Source organism: Populus trichocarpa, chromosome 7 (assembly GCF_000002775.5).
Source record: "Populus trichocarpa isolate Nisqually-1 chromosome 7, P.trichocarpa_v4.1, whole genome shotgun sequence".
Taxonomy (NCBI): domain Eukaryota; kingdom Viridiplantae; phylum Streptophyta; class Magnoliopsida; order Malpighiales; family Salicaceae; genus Populus; species Populus trichocarpa.
The window spans coordinates 12,420,447-12,438,663 of NC_037291.2; the positions used below are offsets into that span (position 1 = coordinate 12,420,447).

Genomic DNA, 18,217 nt, shown 5'->3' on the forward strand with positions numbered 1-18,217 from the left:
CTACTGAGATGAATAAATCCCAGTGGTAAAAGCTTGGACTAAGAGATTTGCTTCATCTGTGATCTCAGGTTCGAGCCATGTAGTTGCTCATATAATGGCCACTAAAGGCTTACATGGTCGTTAACTTCAGGGCTCGTGGGATTAGTTGAGGTACGCGCAAGCTGACCCGGACACCCACGTTAAACTAAAAAAAAATCCGAGTTTATTTTGATTTAAAATATCTAATAAACACCTTTCAAATCTCTAAAAACCCATTTAATAACCCCAAGATCCTCAATAGAATTCAAACACATAAAATCAAACCTTGAAAGATTTTTCTCTCTTGGCCTTGATTTATTTTTTTAGAAAATATTAAGACCCGAAACAACTATCATTAATAAATTCTTGTTGTTGGATGGAACTCTTTAACACCAAAATTGATGATTTTCATGGTTAAAATCGGTATTAACCGATATCTTTTGTTTCTTTTTAACCAAAATTTAGTAACTTTCTCTCTCTTATACTAACTAAAATATAAAATAAATAAATTTTTGGATCAAATTTAAAATTATAAGAACTATAGGTTCTATAAAGGTAGGAAAAGAAAAGAAAGAGAACTAAAAATAAGTTTTTCCCTCCAATTTTATCTTGGTCAAGGGATTTCTTCTTGTTATACACTTTGGTTCTATTTCATTGAATTTTTCTTCTCTTAAGAATATTTTACTAATTGAACATTAAATTAGCTTAAGGACCAAATTAAAAATAAATTTTAATGTTAATGTAGATTGCTACAGTGTTTTAGCGAGATGTTTTACTATATTTGATATTTGATAATGCACAACCTATACCCCTTGAACATTACATTTGTTTTTACATCTACACACATATAAAGAAATTCCTATCAAATCTACAAATTTTATAATTAGAAGTTTAAGTTATTTTTTTTAAAAAAAAATTAATTAGATATAGATATATCATTAAAAAAAGAAGCTAATGCTATAACTTAAATATACAAATTCATATTAATTTTTTTTTCTTACCATCTCAACCAGTCATTTGAGAGTTCACTTTAAAAATATTTGAATATATTATATATATCATAAACTCACGGTGGAACAAATTTTGGAAGAACTTCATCAGCATATGTGACAACAAGTTATAACGATCGAGCTCCCCTTGATGAATATGGCATGACAGCTATCTCCTTACACAGAACATTGATCCACAGATGTGATAGTTATTCATTAATTTTCACAGATCCAGGTTTAATTAGACAACCCATATGGGGTCAATCTTCAGGAGATGCATGCTGCAATCATCAAGTCTTGTGCAACAACACTACTAGAAGGAGTGTCTCTCAACAGGTGATCATGTCAATACTGCTGAATCTTGGATGTTGTAATTCAATTCAATTGTTTTTCTATTTATTTGTGTATGTAATGAAAGCATGCGATGAACACTGTATGCTTGTTTCAAATCAGGCCTATGTTTTTGAAGAAAAAGGAGGAGGTTGTGCCGCATTCCTTGTAAACAATGACCAGAAAAATACTGCAACTGTTGCATTTCGAAATTTAACCTTTGAGCTGCTTCCACAGCTAATTAGTATTCTGCCTGATCGTGGAAAGATAATCTTCAGCTCGTTGTTTAAAATATCAGAATCTGGCATCACAGAAACTGAAAATGACCGTGACCTGGTCCCCTGTGACGATCTTCGTATACTCCTCATATTTGCGGCCTCAATCCGATGCTTTCCTTGCTCCTATAATTCTGACAGCAACTGCAAACCATTTCTCGCGGTCGCCCACGACAACATAAGACAGTGACAAAAATGCAACCGAAACAAACGCACAAGCTATCCACATCAATTTATTTATAATTGCCATCGACTGCTTCTTTGCCTTTCTCTCTATGACTACGACTGATGTTTGTACCGCCACGACTGCCAGAGAAATGAAGAGCGCAATAGAATCAAAGATAAAGAATATGATGAAGGGAGCTTTCGGGGCGATATTTGCTTCCCCTAGAGACAGTTCAGGGGGGATTTCTCCAGGGTCGTCTACATATTGGCCAGGGACAGTGAAGATGGCTGCAAAGGCAACTGTTGCAATGAGAACAGCAACACCAGTTGTCGAGTTGATGGCATTGTTAAGACCTTCTACGAGCATTTTGTTGACATATTTAGCAATGCCTTGCACATTCTTCGTAGTTTGACGTTTGTGTTCTTGTTGGTAGAGAACTTCTTCATGTTTTACGTTACTGTTTGTTTCAACTCTCGCGCTGGTATATATTTTTTCCTGTGGCCTAATCATTTTCGCACTCTGAACTTCCATGCTCCTGCAAAATGAGTCCAATTTCGGGGTGCCCCATTTTCTCGAAAGTATCAAGAGCAGTTTCACCAGTCCTGTTATCAACCATCATGCCAGTTTGACCGTGCCGAAGTAGCAGCCTAACAATATGCACAAACAGAACATTATTATGTCAGCTTAATTACCCCTCCCGTCATCGGTGAAATGATTGCATGATCGAATCATTGCAATATATCCTTCAAACCAGGTTTTGCTTTATGAGACAAAACTGACAGCAAGATTACAATTTTCAAGCCCCGATCTTTTGGTTTCAATAAGAAGAGACTTAAACTGGAATGTATCCAACTCACTTAAACAATACCATAACGTGAAGAGACACCAATGTTAGGTAACAATAACTAACTGCCATTTTCAAAAAAATTGCCTCCACCACTCTTTAAATCACCTTCGATTTGCTTGATCCTAGCATAACAATTAATCACAAGTCATTAGCCCTTTAATCTCTTTGATTTTGTTCTTAATTAATCCCATTTTTTCTTGATTCACCATGACTAACAACAATAATAACAAGGATGCTTCTTCTGCTAGCCCTGACAAGATCAATGTGTTGGGTTTTCAATGTCATAAATGCAGCGGAAACAATAAAACAAAGTTATTTAGGAGTTCATAGAATCTCGTTAGACAAATCTATAGTTGTTTAGGGATTTATTACCTGAAGATCTTATCTTTTTCGGCTTTGAATAATTCTTTAAAGGTTGGGTTATTGCAAATCACAAGTCGTTCAATTGTCTGGCCTTCAATAATAATCCATACAAATCATCAATGAGAAATCTCTTAAGTCCCTCTATTTAGAAAAGAGAAATTATTATATCTAGAGTGCTAATTTTTTATTCCGTGACTTACATAATTTTTTTGTTTAACAGACAACAAAACACTTTGCATTATAATACTAAATATTTTTTTTTTTCATTTCCTTGCTGGGAAGAAGGGGATGGGGAGTATGAGCTGTAGATCCTTAAGTGCAAAGGAACTCATTCAATGCCTGGTTAAAACTTCCAGCTATGGATTTTGTGTCAAGCTTAAAATATAATAATGATTAATTCGGGATGGATTGATCGTTGTAAATACGTGGATTCAGAAGAAATGGCCTATATTAATTTCACCCTTTCTTTTTCTCCTTCCATTCTACACTCTTGTTTTTCATTTTATTTATTTGTTTGAAGTTTGATTCTTTCATTTCAATTATAATTTTTCTATGTTCAGTTTCTTAAGAACATGCTTGATATAAATAGATTTCAATCACAGTGATAAAATTATGTTAAATTAAACTCATACGCCAAGGTAACATCAAGCATTAAAAAACTAAAATGTTCATGGCATTACTCATAAACATTAATCTAGTATTACAATAATGATTAGAAGAATCTATAGAAGATGAAAAAACTATGATTTGTTAGTGAATAAAAGTGATCCCAGCAAAGAAAGATTAAATTGCATACATTTTTTTGTAGTCACTGTTTACGATCTCAGTGTCCGAGACCAGAGAAACTGAAAATGAGCGTGACCTGCTCCCAAGTGATGATCTTCGAATATTCTTCATGTTTGAGGCCTCAATTCGATGTTTTATCACCCAGTAACACATTGTACCGAACGTTGTCGCCATTATAGATGCTCCTACAATTGTAACACCGATTGCCAACCATTTCTCACGTTCACCAACAACAACGAAAGATAGTGCTAGAAATGCGACCGAAACAAGGGTACAAGCTATCCACATCAATTTGTTTATGACTGCCATCATCTTTTTTTTTGCTTTGCTCTCTATGGCTACAACTGATGTTTGCACCACCACAACAGCCAGGGAGATGAAGAGGGCAGTAGAATCAAAGATGAAGAATATGATGAATGGAACTTTTGGAGCAATATTTGCTTCCCCTAAAGACTGTCCAGGGGGGATTTCGTTAGGGTCATCAACATATTGACCAGGGACGGTGTAGATGGCTGCAAAGGCAACTGAGGCAATGAGAACGGCAACAACAGTGGTGGAGTTGATTGCATTGTTAAGACCTTCAACATGCATTTTGTTGAGACGTTTAGCGATTCCTTTCACACGCTTTCTAGTTTGACGTGTGTGTTCCAGTTGGTGGTGGACTTCGTGCTTCACGTCGCTTACTGTTTGTTTCAGCTCTCGCGCTGGATTTATTTCCAGTGGCTGAATCGTTTTGGCACTTTGAACCCCATGCTCCTGCAGAATGACTGCAATTTCTGGATGTCCTGTTTTCTCAGCAGTATCGAGTGCAGTTTCAGTAGTCCTATTAACAGCCTTTACATCGGTTCTACTATGCCGAAGAAGCAACTTAACAATCTGAACCCAAAAATAAAAATATAAGACATCAGTTTGTCAACTTACCCCTCGAATCGGGTTATACAATTTTCTAGCCTCAATGCTCTTCAACCTGAACTATATATATATATATATCCAATCCACTTAGAGTATATGCCATTTAATGTTACTAATAGTTCCAGATTCAACTAAATCACCTTTAACAATATTATAGTTTCCACTTTCCATAAGTCAGATACAGCCAAGTTGTCGAACATTTCAGGATTTTGTGTAAAAGTCAACTGCAGTTAGGTTAGAAAACCATTGTTTAAATAGTAGTAACTCGAATAAGATGCACCATCAAGGAATTTTTCTAAATGATTATTAAGGTGGATCTCTATAAAATATTTAAGAGGGTTTGACTATATATTAATTAGGAAAATTAGTTGCTGATGGAAAAATCAAGTGCCATGGCATATCTCGAATGATGAGGCCAACCGAGTTCGTTAATGAACTATTCTAAGAAGGATAACTATCTTAACTCTTTAGATACAGTTTTTCTGTATCCAACTCTTTCTTGATTATCTTTCTCAATTCTATTATCTTTTGTGAACTGCATGTAGATTTTTAAATAGTGAAGCTTGCTTTGAATTCATACATGAATAGAAACAAGTCTAGTGTAAGATCAGCATGAGAAATGAAAAGATGACTTGGATTAGACAAAAAATCTCGACATTTCAATCTAGTTTGATAGTAATAAGACCTACTCATGGCAAAATGTTGAATCGTCCATAAAATAATCTTAGATTTTTATCCTTGTTGATATGCTAGAAAGGTAGGGAATAAGGAGAAATTTGCCTGAGCTCGTCCTTTCCTGGTTGCTATATGTAAGGGTGTGTTGCCTTTAGTATCAATCCTGTTTACAGCTGAAGGATCTGCAACAATCAGCTCCTCCACCACCTCAATATTTTGTCCCTTCACTGCCATGTGAAGTGCCGTCTGTCCCTTCTTATCTATCCTTGTTGCTATCCCAGGCTCCATTGTCAAAAGTGCTCGCACAACTTCCACATGCCCGTTTCTAGCTGCAGAATGCAGGGCAGTTTTTCCATTGCTTTTATCAATGGTTGATAGGCTACTCCCTGCATCCAACAAAAAATTCACAATTTCTATATGACCTTGTGTGGCAGCCGTGTGCAGAGCTGTAGTGTTTGATAAATCAACAGTCATAGACAATTCCGGATGGGCCTCCATTAGCACCCTCAGAATCTCTGCAGCAATACAGACCAAAACTCAAAAAATCGTTTCCTAAAATATAATGAAAAAAAAGTAAATTCCAAGATTGAGCCATACCTATATCCCCTTGCTTTGCAGCAACATGGAATGCATCAAACCCATTTCTTGCTTTGATACCAGCATCAGCAAGATCATAATACTTTATCATCTCTCTGACCACATCAACATAACCGTATTCTGCAGCAACATAAAGGGCAGTTTCTCCTGATTGGTTTTGCTTCTCTAACAATTCCTTCAATTCTTCTTCTCCAGTACCAGTTAAGATCTCCATTACAGCGCCTAAATTCCCAGCTCTGGCTGCAGAATGTAATGGTGTATCATCTCTTTTTCCTGTTAACTGTTTGGTCATCTTTTTCCTAGGCACTGGACTAGGCTGCCCGCCTGGTGACTCCATTGGATCCATTAATCAAAAAGAAAAATCCTTTATAATTCTAATATTAATTCATGTCTTTTTTTCTTCTTTCCAGCAAAAACCCAGATCAAAATTTGCATCTTTTATCATCTAGACTCATTATCTCTTTAAAGCAACCAAGGTAATGATAATCTTTGGTAACTCTTTCCCAAAATGTTGGAACTTTGATTCTGACCTTGCATGTCTGGTTCTGCTATCTCTTGCATCCTAAATTACAAGCATGTCAGCAGCATACATAGGATATAGAGCAAAAACAAACGATCCCACAAAAAAAATTAAAACATTTTTTTCCATTACAAAAAAAGGAGATCAAGAAAGGATAAAGAATTAAGAGGAAAAAATCATATTATGTTTACTTGGGTTGGAAGGAAGGAGCTTCTTTTGCGCTCCTCTGTCAACGGGATAAAAACCCATAGAATTTAAAAAGCTGTCTCTAAAGAGAGACTCAAAAACATTTGTAAGGCTGTAATTAATGTATCTATCTATCTATAGTAAAGATGAAGTTTAGAGAAAGTTACAACAGAGGTTGTTAGACTAGAATTTTAATGACTGAAACTATAGAAAAGCACAAAGGTTGCAGAGAAAGAGCGAGAATTTCTTTACTCTTTTTCTTTTTTTTTCTTTTTTTGTTACCCATAGCTGAAGATATTATAAAGTAGGCGCTGAAGACTCTTCTTATATAAGTAATGTTTTAATCTCAACTCTTATAAGAAAGTTTCTCCACCAAAAAGTCACAATAAATCTATTGTTTTTTCTTTAAACTAATTGACATTTCATATAATAAGTCTTAGTTTAATATATATACACACACACACACACACATACATATATTATTTTTTCCTTAAAATAATTTTTCATTGTACTTTAATTGATTTTTTTAAAACATGTTAATATTTCATGTTAAAATTAATTGAATTACATAGATTCTCTCCTTCAAGCTCCTTTTCTTCACCTTGGTGAGCTCTGCCTCTACTTGCACCAAAGATACTCGTGAACAAATAAGTGCTTGTGCGTATGAGATCAGTTTGATTGTACTTGAAACATTCCCTATTTCCCCAGAAAGCACTTGCTTTCTGCGAACTTCTTGATGTCACTTCGAATCCCTTGGACGCTGTTTCTTGCCTTTTCATCGACGTGGTATCTCAACTCTGGAACGACGACAATCTTTCTGGGGCTAAGTTCTTTATCAAGTACTGCGGTTTCCAAAACTTCAATCCGCGGGCAGCCCAAAATCTTGTATGTAATCAACTTTTTATGTTCTTCTCTTTATGCATCTGCCATATATAAACAAAGGACCAATAAGCTTTTTAGTTTGTGATCTTACTCTATTGTTTTTAGGGTCAGAAGGAATGCATGCAGCTACTTTCTCGTTTAATTTATGTGTTAATGTTTCATTGATCAAAGAATTACATGTTTTTGAGTTCAACACTTGTGATATCAGACATCAAATACACGTGATACTGGATGTTCTAAAACATGTTTCTTGACAAGAGTTTGGAATCCAATAGAGCTACTCTGGACTATTTCTTCATTGTTTAACAGAGTATAATTATCTTCTTGTTCATAGACAAGATGTACTCCACACTTCTTTACTTGAAAATCAGGTGTCACAGATGCTGAAACATTCACTTGATCCCCAACTTCCAATTGATCAGTACCAAACCTCCAATGGCTTAACCATAACATATCTTCACCAATTTGTGGTACCCCGTAGACTATTGGATTATAGCTCCATTTCAAAACCTTGGTTTTGTTGCTGATTTCAGCATCAGGTGGATATAGAGTAGCACATTTCTTATCTGTATTGCGTAATCCATATACAATGCATAAGTTTAATCCACGAATCTTGCGACTTGGAAGTGGAGGCACGGCAAACGATACTGAATTGTTCTGCTTTTGATGGCTGTACCAACTTGGAACCTCACTTCCAGGAAGAAAAATGCTAAATATGCCTTGTTCTTGCAATATCTGTGCCATTGGAATCATAAATTACAAAATGATTAAGGATGGATTGAAAATTTTTTCTATTAAAGAAAACTCATAATTTTGAAGCCAGAAAGGGTTATTACCTGGAGGCGAGTTATCCTTGATGTCTTTGTGATAGAATTGATCATTTCCACTTCAATGCTACCTAAAGATTCTATATTGAACAGGTGCAGGTTATAGATCATTTTGGCATCAAATTCTCTCATCATTTCTAAGTTGAACAAGCCTTGAACCTGAACTAGTCTTTTACAACCAATAAGATTAAGTCTCAAGGATCTCAACAAATTTGGCAAATTTGCAATTCTTTCCAACTTCGTACATTTTTCTGCCCTCAACTTCTTTAAGCTTGTTGGAAGTTCAGGAAGTGATCGGAGACTTCTGCAGTGGTTTAACAGAAGGTCCTGTAGCATAGAGAGGCTATTCATGCTTTCTGGTAGGGTTTGAATTGGGTTTTTACTCAGGTTTAAGTGCTCCAAGGCAGGCAGGCTGCTAAGATCATCAGGAATAACATCATCTGTTATATTGCAATCAGCAAGACTTAACTTTACCAGAGAACATGGTAGAAAAGTGAACGAAAAGCTAGTGGATTGTAGACTTCTTCTTGGAAATAACCAAGACCACCAATTTAATTGCCATGACTGTAGCCGATTTATGGAAGTTTCATCAGCACGAAGCACCCTTAAGCATTGCAATGTTTGTAGCTCCTCAGGTAGCTCATCAAGTTTGGAGCATCCAGATAAAATAAGTTTGTCAAGTGATTTCAACAAACCAATGCTCCTAGGAAGCTTTATGAGATTTTTGCAGCCTTTCAGATTTAAGAGAAAAAGGCTTCCCAGATTTCCAATGGATTCGTGAACCTCAATCAAACTTATGCAATATTTAAGAATCAGCCTTTCAAGACTAGGCAGTCCTGATAGGTCAGAGGTATTTACTAGACCATGTGAATGACTGAGATCAAGAATTTTCAAATTTTCAAGAGCCTGTTTTGAAAGAGATGTCATTAGTTTATCTGAATACATAATTGATCTGAGGGAGAAAGAATTAGAGTCATACCTGGGTTTTCCTCCAAACACGTTTTAGACTACTCTTGTGCATATCAAGAACAATCAGATCTTCTAGGGAAAAATTATCTGGTATAAAATTCAAAGAGAATCCATGCCAGCGCATCCACACTAAACTCTTAGGAAAATCTGCATAACTTCCCTTAAGCTTTACATTATTGAGATCAAGCAGTTTTAAATTGCTCATTTCTGCAAATGCCTTAGTTTGCAAGTCTGCATTATTTGCCAATGCCGTGCTTATCTGTTGTTGGTCGAGTATGAGGCTCTTAACAGCACGTGTACCCTGATTAGAAGGTAACAACACAATCTTAAAATATAAAGGAGAATTAAAGAGCAAGCATTAAAAAATGTGCACTGAAATAAACGGAGTAGGTTTCTCACAGTATTTTTTCTCAAAACACTGAATGAATCCTTGTGACGCCACAGTCTGCTACGTTTCCCAAGGTCATCGGGTGATTCTTGGCGAACAATTTCCCTTCCCATGTCTCTAAGTGATTGATGCATCATCAATATCTTGTCTTTGTCAATTGTTATTAGACATCTATCGACGAGTTTCTGAATTCCAAGTACCCTGTAGAAATCACAGCCTTCAACTATTCTATCTAAATAATCCTTATCCTTTCCAATGAAGAAACAAGCTATGTCAAGGAACAGATTTTTGTCGCGATCATCTTGTAGGGAGTCAAAGCTTCTTCTAAGAATCTTTTGAATCTTACCATCATCAATGGCTTCTGGTTCCTGTAATGCTCTTCTCCATAATTCCACAGGTTGACCATGTAAAGAAGAACCCAAAACTTGAAGAGCCAATGGAATTCCACCACAGTGATTCACCACATTCTCAGAGTACATCTCATAACCATGCAAAGGTTGATTTTGGCCAAAAGCATGCCAACTGAAAAGCTGAAGCGATTCATTCTCATTCAATTGCTGGACTTTGAACATTACACTAACTTCATCAGCCCTTAGCAAACGTTCATGCCTCGTTGTTATGATAATTTTACTTCCCTGGTAAAACCATTGTCGCATTCCAATTATTGCACTAACTTGGTCTAATTGATCGACATCATCTAGAATAAGAAGAACTCTTTTGCAACAAAAAGCATCTTTGATCATAATGATCCCTTCATCTATACTGTGAAATTTACCTGCTTTTCTCTTTGTGACATCTGAAAAAAGTTGCTTCTGCAAACGAACCAGACCATTAGGTTGCTCTGAAATTTCCCTAATATTAGCGAGAAAGCTACTTCCCTCAAAATTGTGGCAGTTTTGATTATATACTCTCTTCGCAATGGTTGTCTTTCCAATGCCCCCAATCCCATAGATTGTTGCTATGCCAACATCATCTGATCCATCTCGTAACCACAAATTGATGAGTCTTACACGGGAATCTATTCCGACTAAATAGGGCTCAACATTTAGTATCTTGCGATTCAATCTATTTCCAACCTCTTTAACAACATTCTGAATAAATTTAGATTCATACCTACAAATCATGTATTAAATACATTAAAGAATAATGATTAATTATGCTAGTACTGCACTATTCTAGCAGGCTGACAGCAGCATTTAGGACTAGAAAGTATAATCTTAAAGTCCTGGAGTTACTTGTTTGGAATTAAGAAAGTGTTCTTGTAATTAATTAACACATTGAACCTTTCTTTTTGCTCCATTTGAAGATATTTATCTTATTCTTCTATCTATGGCATCAAGCTATCTCACATGAAGAATTTCTTAGAAACACAATTCTCAACCTATTTAGTCTAGCAAAATTCATTATAATATAAATCATGGATGCATAAGTTGATTTTAATTGCTTGAGATTCCATGCATCTAAATTTATTTTCTATTCTATGTGTTTGAAAAACAAAAACATGCATGAAGGCAACTCTCATGAAAATACTCACAAATTATGTGGTTAAATTACATACCCATCTTGTAAAACCATCCCTCCAAGATCAGCAACTTCCTTCAGAGCCATCCTCCAACCCTCCACTCTGTCCTCCTTTTTGAACCGCTCTTCATGCCTAACAAAAGCTTCAGCAAAACTCCCTGTCTGGTTACTGACATGAGATGGATCCAAATCATAGAAAATTGGCAAAACAACATGCCACCCACCAAGTTTTTTATGCTCCATGATCATCACTAGTTCATCGAGACACCATGTTGATGAGGCATAATCTTTAGAGAAGACAATTATAGACATTCTTGACTCTTTTATTGCTTTTTGGATTTCTATCTCAATGTTCTCCCCTCTCTGAATTTCATCATCATCTCTAAATGTGTGAAATCCTGCTTGTACTAAAGCTGTGTGGAGGTGATCGGTAAAGTTCTTGCGGGTGTCTTCACCTCTAAAACTCAAGAACACTTGGTAAGCGCATCTACTCTTTGAAGAAGAGGCTTCATCTTGGGGTATTGCAGTAGCCATTCAAGAAACTGTACAGATCAAAATCTTTGGGTCAGTATAGATATAGAACAGGAATATCAACAAAAGAATCTTGTCGAGCAAAGAGGAAAGTTCCTAGAGGAGAGAAGGAATTTAAGCACCCCCACCCACCTGAATTCACTGTTTGCCGGCTCTTCTAAGGGATGACAACGCTATCATTGATGGAGTTTCTATTATATTTATAATTTTTTGGATTAAAAAAATGATATTTATATATTTTTTATAGATTTTTTAGCATTTATTAGATCAGCGACCCGTAATGTGATGTAGTCGGAAAAAACAAATAGCACAAAAAAAATACTTAGGTGTTTTTAGCGTGTTTGTTTTCCAGTGAGAATTTTAAATTTATATATATATTAGATAATGTTTTTTTAAAAAAATATTAAGATTGTGATATATTAAAAAATATTTTTTTAAAATTATGAGACAAAGATATATTAAATTAATTCATGTTAATATTAAATAATTTGTTAAATTGTGACCCGAATCATAAAACCGCGATAATCTCATTAAAAACAAACAATGAAATTCAATTTTCAATCAATAAAATATTAAAATGATAAAATTGAAGAAAAAAGCATTCAATTTAAAAAAATATTAAAAAATAACTCGAGTAAATCTAGATTAACCTCTCAACCTATGTCTTGGATCATAATAAAGGGATGATCTAATGGAGAGCAAATTAAAAAAGTTTATAAAGCTCAATTTCTCACCAATCCAATATTGAAATATAAAATTAGAAATAAAATCAATTTAAAAAAACAAAAAAAAATCTGAGTCAACTCGAGTTAGCTTATCAAGCTCGTGACTTGGGTTAGCATGCCTCCTTAGAAAATAATTTGAAATAAAATCATGAATCACAATACTCAACCAATTCAATGTTGAAAGATGAATTTGAAAAAAAAAATCAAATAATAAAAATACATAAAAAAATAACTCAAATCAACATGGGCTAATCTACCAAACTTATGATTCAAGTCATAATACCTAAATAACCCAATGGAAAGCAAATAAAAAAAAATCACGAAACCTAATTCTCAACCAACCAAATATCAAAAGATAAAATTGAAAAAAAAAAAAAAACTTTAATCAACCCTAGGTTAACATGCAAAACTTGCGACTCAAGTCACGACACCAAGATAATCTCATAGAAAGTAAAACAAAAAAATCACAAAACTTAATTTTCAAACAATTCAATTTTGAAGAATGAAATTTAAAAAATCAATTAAAAAAATTAAAAAAAATGCAATACCCAATTCTCAACCAACCTAAAGTTTAATGATGAAATCGAAAAAGAAAAATTCAAATATTTAGGACCAAAGTTGACATCCAAAAAGAAATGACAGATCACTTTGTAATTTTTGGAGAGTTAGATGTGAAAATCAAGGGAATGAGATAGAAAAGAGAGAGGAGAAGAAAGAAAGAAAGATCAGAAAGTCACATCTCCTCGTACATGTGTCGCTTTGGAATGAAGAGGACATTGAGATAAATCTAATGATATCATGGAAGGCTAGAAATGGAGGTCATAGACCACTGCACATGCCACTAAAGTGTGCCGACCCTTCTCACATTGTAGCGCGTGTGTTACACACGTCAGCCACTTCCCCTTTAAACAATAATTTCAATTTCAAAATTGGTCTTTAAATCTTTAATTGTTTGAAACAAATGAAATTAAATTGTATTTTGCCAAATAAAACATCAACTGAGCACCAGATATTTTCTCTGACACCTCGAGAACCTAATATGAAGTCAATTGAATCAAACCATCAAGTTTGATCCCTAATCAACATATTTAAAAGGATAAAATTGAAGAGAAGAAAACTTGGGTGACAAAAAAAAAGTCATGACACTATTACTATTCGTAAGTGTTTGAACAATGTTGTAGCTAAATGTTTTAGTTTCTTTTATAAGTATTGTATTAATATTGGAGTACGTATATTATGGATTAATGTGTTTTATACATAGTTTAGAAAAAAGAAACTAAAGGCAAGGTAATAATTCAGTGTCTTTGGGCTTAGCCAAACGCTAAGACGTATATGATGGATTAATGTGTTTTATACATGGTTTTTTTTTTTTTTGTCTAAAATCCATGTTTAGAAAAAAGAAACTAAATGCAAGGTGATAATTTAATGTCTTTGGGCTTAGCCAAGCGCTAAGCCCAAGCATATACAGGTTTGACGAATTATTAAACCTAATATCTTTAGGCTCAACTAGTGGCTCTAGTAATCTTATTAGGCTTCATGTTGAACCACGAAATTCTGATGAGTCAGAGATGTTTTTTCTCTTTAATACATAAGAGATATTAAATGATATGAGGGAAATATGACTTTTGAGCCCTCTTTTTTACCAAAGAATAAAAATCATGAACTATAAAAAGACCAATTGAATCCTTAAAAGAAGGGATTTTAAATCTTCAATCTTGACAGCATATTTATTTTCATAGTCTCTCTCTAAAATATTTTTATATTTTCTCTTAAAAATATATTTACTTAAATATCAGAGAGTCCTCAAATTCAAAAAACAAGATATTTTATAGATATTAACTATCAGTCACCTTGACTTATCAAATAACAGACTTCAGCCACTAACCATCATGGTCACCTTGGCTTACCAAATAAATCACATTACTAGAATTAAGAGATTAATCAATTATCTGGGTTATAAATTACTTGAATCTTTCAAGATATCACTAATAAATATTATATTAGATTCAATAAATATAAATATTTTATATATATAGATAGATATAAATGTATATATTTTAGGTTAGAAATTATAATGTTTAAACTATAATTATTGCACATTGAATACAATAATTATTTAAAAAGAAGTTGGTTCACCCGGATGATATTCATCAAATTCAAGTTAAATTATCATCCACCTTTTCAATGTTTCAAAGTCTAAGCTTTGATCTTACTTTCTTAAGTTTAGCTATCCAAATCCTGTCATTAGTCAATTAATATAGATATTCTTTACAATTTAGAAATTTTATTTACATCCCATGACCTTCCAAATGAACCAAGTAACTCCTGAGGAACTCTTTTTTTTTTTTTTGAGCAAATGTGTATTCAAGTTTAACTAACGAGCTACGAACATAATTTGAACCATGTCAAAGGAACATAAATTTATTATTAGATATAAAGATTCCATGAAACAAAATTATCATTACCAGTATTAGGGGTGATCATTTTCGATTCGATTCGGTTTTTATATAAAAAAAAGTAACCAAACTAAAATTATTTATAAAAAAACCGAAACCGGTTCAAACAGACCGGTTTCGGTTCGGTTTTTTAGGACAAAACCGGTTCAAACCGGTTTGGTTCAGTTTTTTCCGGTTTGGCTCGGTTTTTTTCCGGGTTTTTTTTCGGTTTGGGTTCAGTTCGGTTTTTTCAGTTTTAGGCTTATAAAACCGAACCGGTCGGTTTTTTCAAAATTTTATCGGTTTAATCAGTTTTTTTTTCACGGTTCGGTTTTTTCGATTATTTTTTTCTGGTTTTCTCGGTTTAATTGGTTTTTCAACTTTTTTACTCACCTCTAACCAGAACCAAGAACAGTACATAAGACCTAGCAAATTCTCGTTTCTAGCAGGAAGCCAAGAACACATATTTCTGTGATTATTTTTTATTAATATGAGTATTCGGGTTAGTTTGCGTATACCTTGTCTAATCTTATGGGTCCTAAAGTTAATAATTATATAATCCTCCAATAATTTTAAAATTTATAAAGTTCGAACCAATAATTTTAAGAAAACAAATATAAAATCTGACTAGTTAAAGTTGTATCTTTAGCGATAACCAAGAGCAATGCAATATCCTTGCCAATGGACCAAAGCTTCTGCCATTACATACAGTTTGAGAAATCCAGGGACAGAAAATCCGCCTGGCTTTGAGGATTTTTCTCCGGCCATTAACAATTCTAAGTAATTTGAACTTGCCAAAAACATATCTTTCTGAGGAGATAACTTCTTAATCTACCGCTACCAGCAAAGAAACCAGACTTAAGGACCAGACTCCGGCTGGACTTCATGATGAAAGCCATGGTTGTCGGACTGGTTAAGCTCCCAGATCACTGGATGGTGACGAGTTGACCCAATTAGTTAGTTATGATTATCATAACACTAAAGATGTATATGTAATAGTATGATAAATTTTATCCTATATTTATCATACTATTACATTAAACCTATATAATATTAAAACTAAGTTGTACTATATATTTGTTTGAAGAGATAAATTATTAACTTAATATATGATAATGTTCATAGCAAGAGAGATAAAATTATATTTGAAGAAAGGGACATTTTATTTAACTAATCTATTGTTAGTATCTTGGGTTATAATATACACGATGATAAATTTGTTTTTTATTTAAATTTTAAAGTTATATTGATTTGAGAATTATAATTTTCAAAAGAATAGAAATAAAGTAAGAAAATAACTATGCAATGTAATTTTTTCAAAATAAAATTAAAAATACAATAACCAATTTTTAAATATCTTTAAGTTAAAAAGAGATTAGGGTAGTTTAGCTGTAAAAAAAATTATAATTGATAAAATAATTAAGATCAAGGTTCAATTTTTATAAAGCAGTTTGCTGTTTTTTCTTTTTTTTAAAAAGTCATTCTCTTCATCTTGTCAAGTCTTAATTAGATCAATTAGATTTTAATAAAATCAATTAAATTTAATCACGTAAATATCTCACTAGTTAATTACAAAATACTTGAGTTGGATGTCAAGTAACTAGTTTTTGAATCAAATTGCCAGATCAGGTCAGATTTCACTCTATAATTTTCATCATCCACTATAAATAAATATTTAAACTCTTGACTTATAATCAATTAATTTTTCTGTCTTTAATCCCATTCTTTCATATATATATATATACACACCTTTGATTTTTGTATCTTAGTTTCGATTAAATACCAAAACTTTCTCTATATCTCATTTTACCTAAACTTAATTATCTATCAATCCTAATATATAAGTTTTACGTTGCTTAGAAGTGCCATGTCCTCATTCTAACAACAAGGTATATTCTATAATATAGTTTTATATCTTTATATACTAAAGTTTACAGTTAAATTCTAAAAAAATTAAATATAAAATGAATAAAATAATAGGTAAAATGTTTTTCATACTTAGATCAAATCTTCATGGATAATAATAAATTAGTTGCAATATCTATCTTACATTTTAAAATATGAGGATGATGTAATTTTTATTTTTTAATGAAAATATGCTTGAGAAAATTTAGGATTTTATTGTATGTATAAAAATAAAATATTTTTTAATTTTTTTAATTTTTTTTAAAGAAATTGATTTGAAAATTTTATGTCCTCTTATTAGCATAGATGATAAATCGAAGATGGCTTTTGTCTTATCACAAACAAATCAAGAGTTAAAATACTTTATAAAAAAATATACTTGGGTGAAAAAAATTAAAAGTTTATTAAGTACTCATATTATATTTCTTCTATTACATGGTAGTATTTGTTGTTGTAGCTGAATATGTTTTTAAAAGTGTTTTTTAGATTTTTTTTTATTTGAAAAATATTTTTATATATATTTTTATTTTAATATACTGATTATAAAAAATTAAAAATATTATTTTAATATATTTTTAATTAAAAAGCATATCCCACCGCTACACAGATAAGTCTCCTGTAGTGGCCTAGAAATGTGGAGGCAGTGGGGGCTAGGCCAAGCTGGGAGCGCGTGGGTAAGCAGATATTTGGGGGTAATGTGGGACCCAACAATTAAGACCTCATATCTAGACTGTAGATATTATGTTGGGACCATGTTTCCGCGTTTCCTGACTATCTGATCAAGGATCTTTTGATTAATTAAACATATTTAATTTTATTATATACTTGATTTATCAAATCCAAATCAAGATTAATTAATTTATCTATTTGATATTCTTAACACGTGTTTGGCTAGAGGATTGTATTGTGACAATATTCTTCCCTGTCGAGTTACCATGTTATTCTCATCTTTTTTTATTTGGATATTAAATGATTTACCGGTTGTTTCGACTTTGTAAATGGGTTTTACCGGTTTTACCCCTGACTGTTAAAGGGGTGTTTGCATAGTGACAGTGATTGTTTTTTAAAATATTTATACTCAAAAATATATAAGAATAATATTTTATTTTTTATTTTTAAAATTTTATTTTTGATATCAAAATGATAAAAATAAATAAAAAAATCAAAACAAAAAAAATTTAGTTAAAACACCTCTCAAACACGCCCTAAAACATTCAGAAATTCACGGTAACATGTTCAATTATGATACAATGACTATAATAATATTATTTTAATAAAAATATAATTGATATAAATTAATCCAACAATCTAGAGTCCTTTTAAGTCAAATTTAATAATTTTTATCTTACTAAATACTGGTTATTTTAGTC

General features: G+C 32.8%; 2 protein-coding genes and 1 pseudogene across 2 annotated transcripts; all 3 read right to left on the bottom strand.

The window, feature by feature from the left end:
* Nucleotides 1-1,196: 1,196 nt before the first annotated feature.
* On the bottom strand, nucleotides 1,197-2,451 carry LOC7466771 (ankyrin repeat-containing protein At5g02620-like; annotated as a pseudogene).
* Nucleotides 2,452-3,639: 1,188 nt separating this feature from the next.
* LOC18100931 (ankyrin repeat-containing protein At5g02620) lies at nucleotides 3,640-6,957 on the bottom strand. The gene is made up of 4 exons (XM_024605345.2): nucleotides 6,670-6,957; nucleotides 5,959-6,520; nucleotides 5,467-5,876; nucleotides 3,640-4,650 (listed from the first exon to the last, which is right to left on the bottom strand). The coding sequence occupies exons 2-4, from the start codon at nucleotides 6,302-6,304 to the stop codon at nucleotides 3,772-3,774; spliced, it is 1,635 nt and encodes a 544-aa protein (XP_024461113.1). The 5' UTR covers nucleotides 6,305-6,520; nucleotides 6,670-6,957; the 3' UTR covers nucleotides 3,640-3,771.
* Nucleotides 6,958-7,676: 719 nt separating this feature from the next.
* On the bottom strand, nucleotides 7,677-12,017 carry LOC7466769 (disease resistance protein RUN1). The gene is made up of 6 exons (XM_002309907.4): nucleotides 11,915-12,017; nucleotides 11,289-11,793; nucleotides 9,742-10,843; nucleotides 9,353-9,643; nucleotides 8,383-9,279; nucleotides 7,677-8,281 (listed from the first exon to the last, which is right to left on the bottom strand). The coding sequence occupies exons 2-6, from the start codon at nucleotides 11,783-11,785 to the stop codon at nucleotides 7,751-7,753; spliced, it is 3,318 nt and encodes a 1,105-aa protein (XP_002309943.4). The 5' UTR covers nucleotides 11,786-11,793; nucleotides 11,915-12,017; the 3' UTR covers nucleotides 7,677-7,750.
* Nucleotides 12,018-18,217: the final 6,200 nt, after the last annotated feature.

Excerpts from the sequence above, each read along its gene's own strand:
- LOC18100931 (XM_024605345.2), bottom strand. The coding sequence starts at position 6,304 with ATGGATCCAATGGAGTCACCAGGCGGGCAGCCTAGTCCAGTGCCTAGG. Across the intron at positions 5,877-5,958 it reads TGCAAAGCAAGGGGATATAG|AGATTCTGAGGGTGCTAATG; the intron begins GTATGGCTCAAT and ends GTATTGCTGCAG. Across the intron at positions 4,651-5,466 it reads CCAGGAAAGGACGAGCTCAG|ATTGTTAAGTTGCTTCTTCG; the intron begins GCAAATTTCTCC and ends TTTTGGGTTCAG.
- LOC7466769 (XM_002309907.4), bottom strand. The coding sequence starts at position 11,785 with ATGGCTACTGCAATACCCCAAGATGAAGCCTCTTCTTCAAAGAGTAGA. Across the intron at positions 10,844-11,288 it reads GGGATGGTTTTACAAGATGG|GTATGAATCTAAATTTATTC; the intron begins GTATGTAATTTA and ends CATGATTTGTAG. Across the intron at positions 9,644-9,741 it reads GTGTTTTGAGAAAAAATACT|GGTACACGTGCTGTTAAGAG; the intron begins GTGAGAAACCTA and ends CCTTCTAATCAG.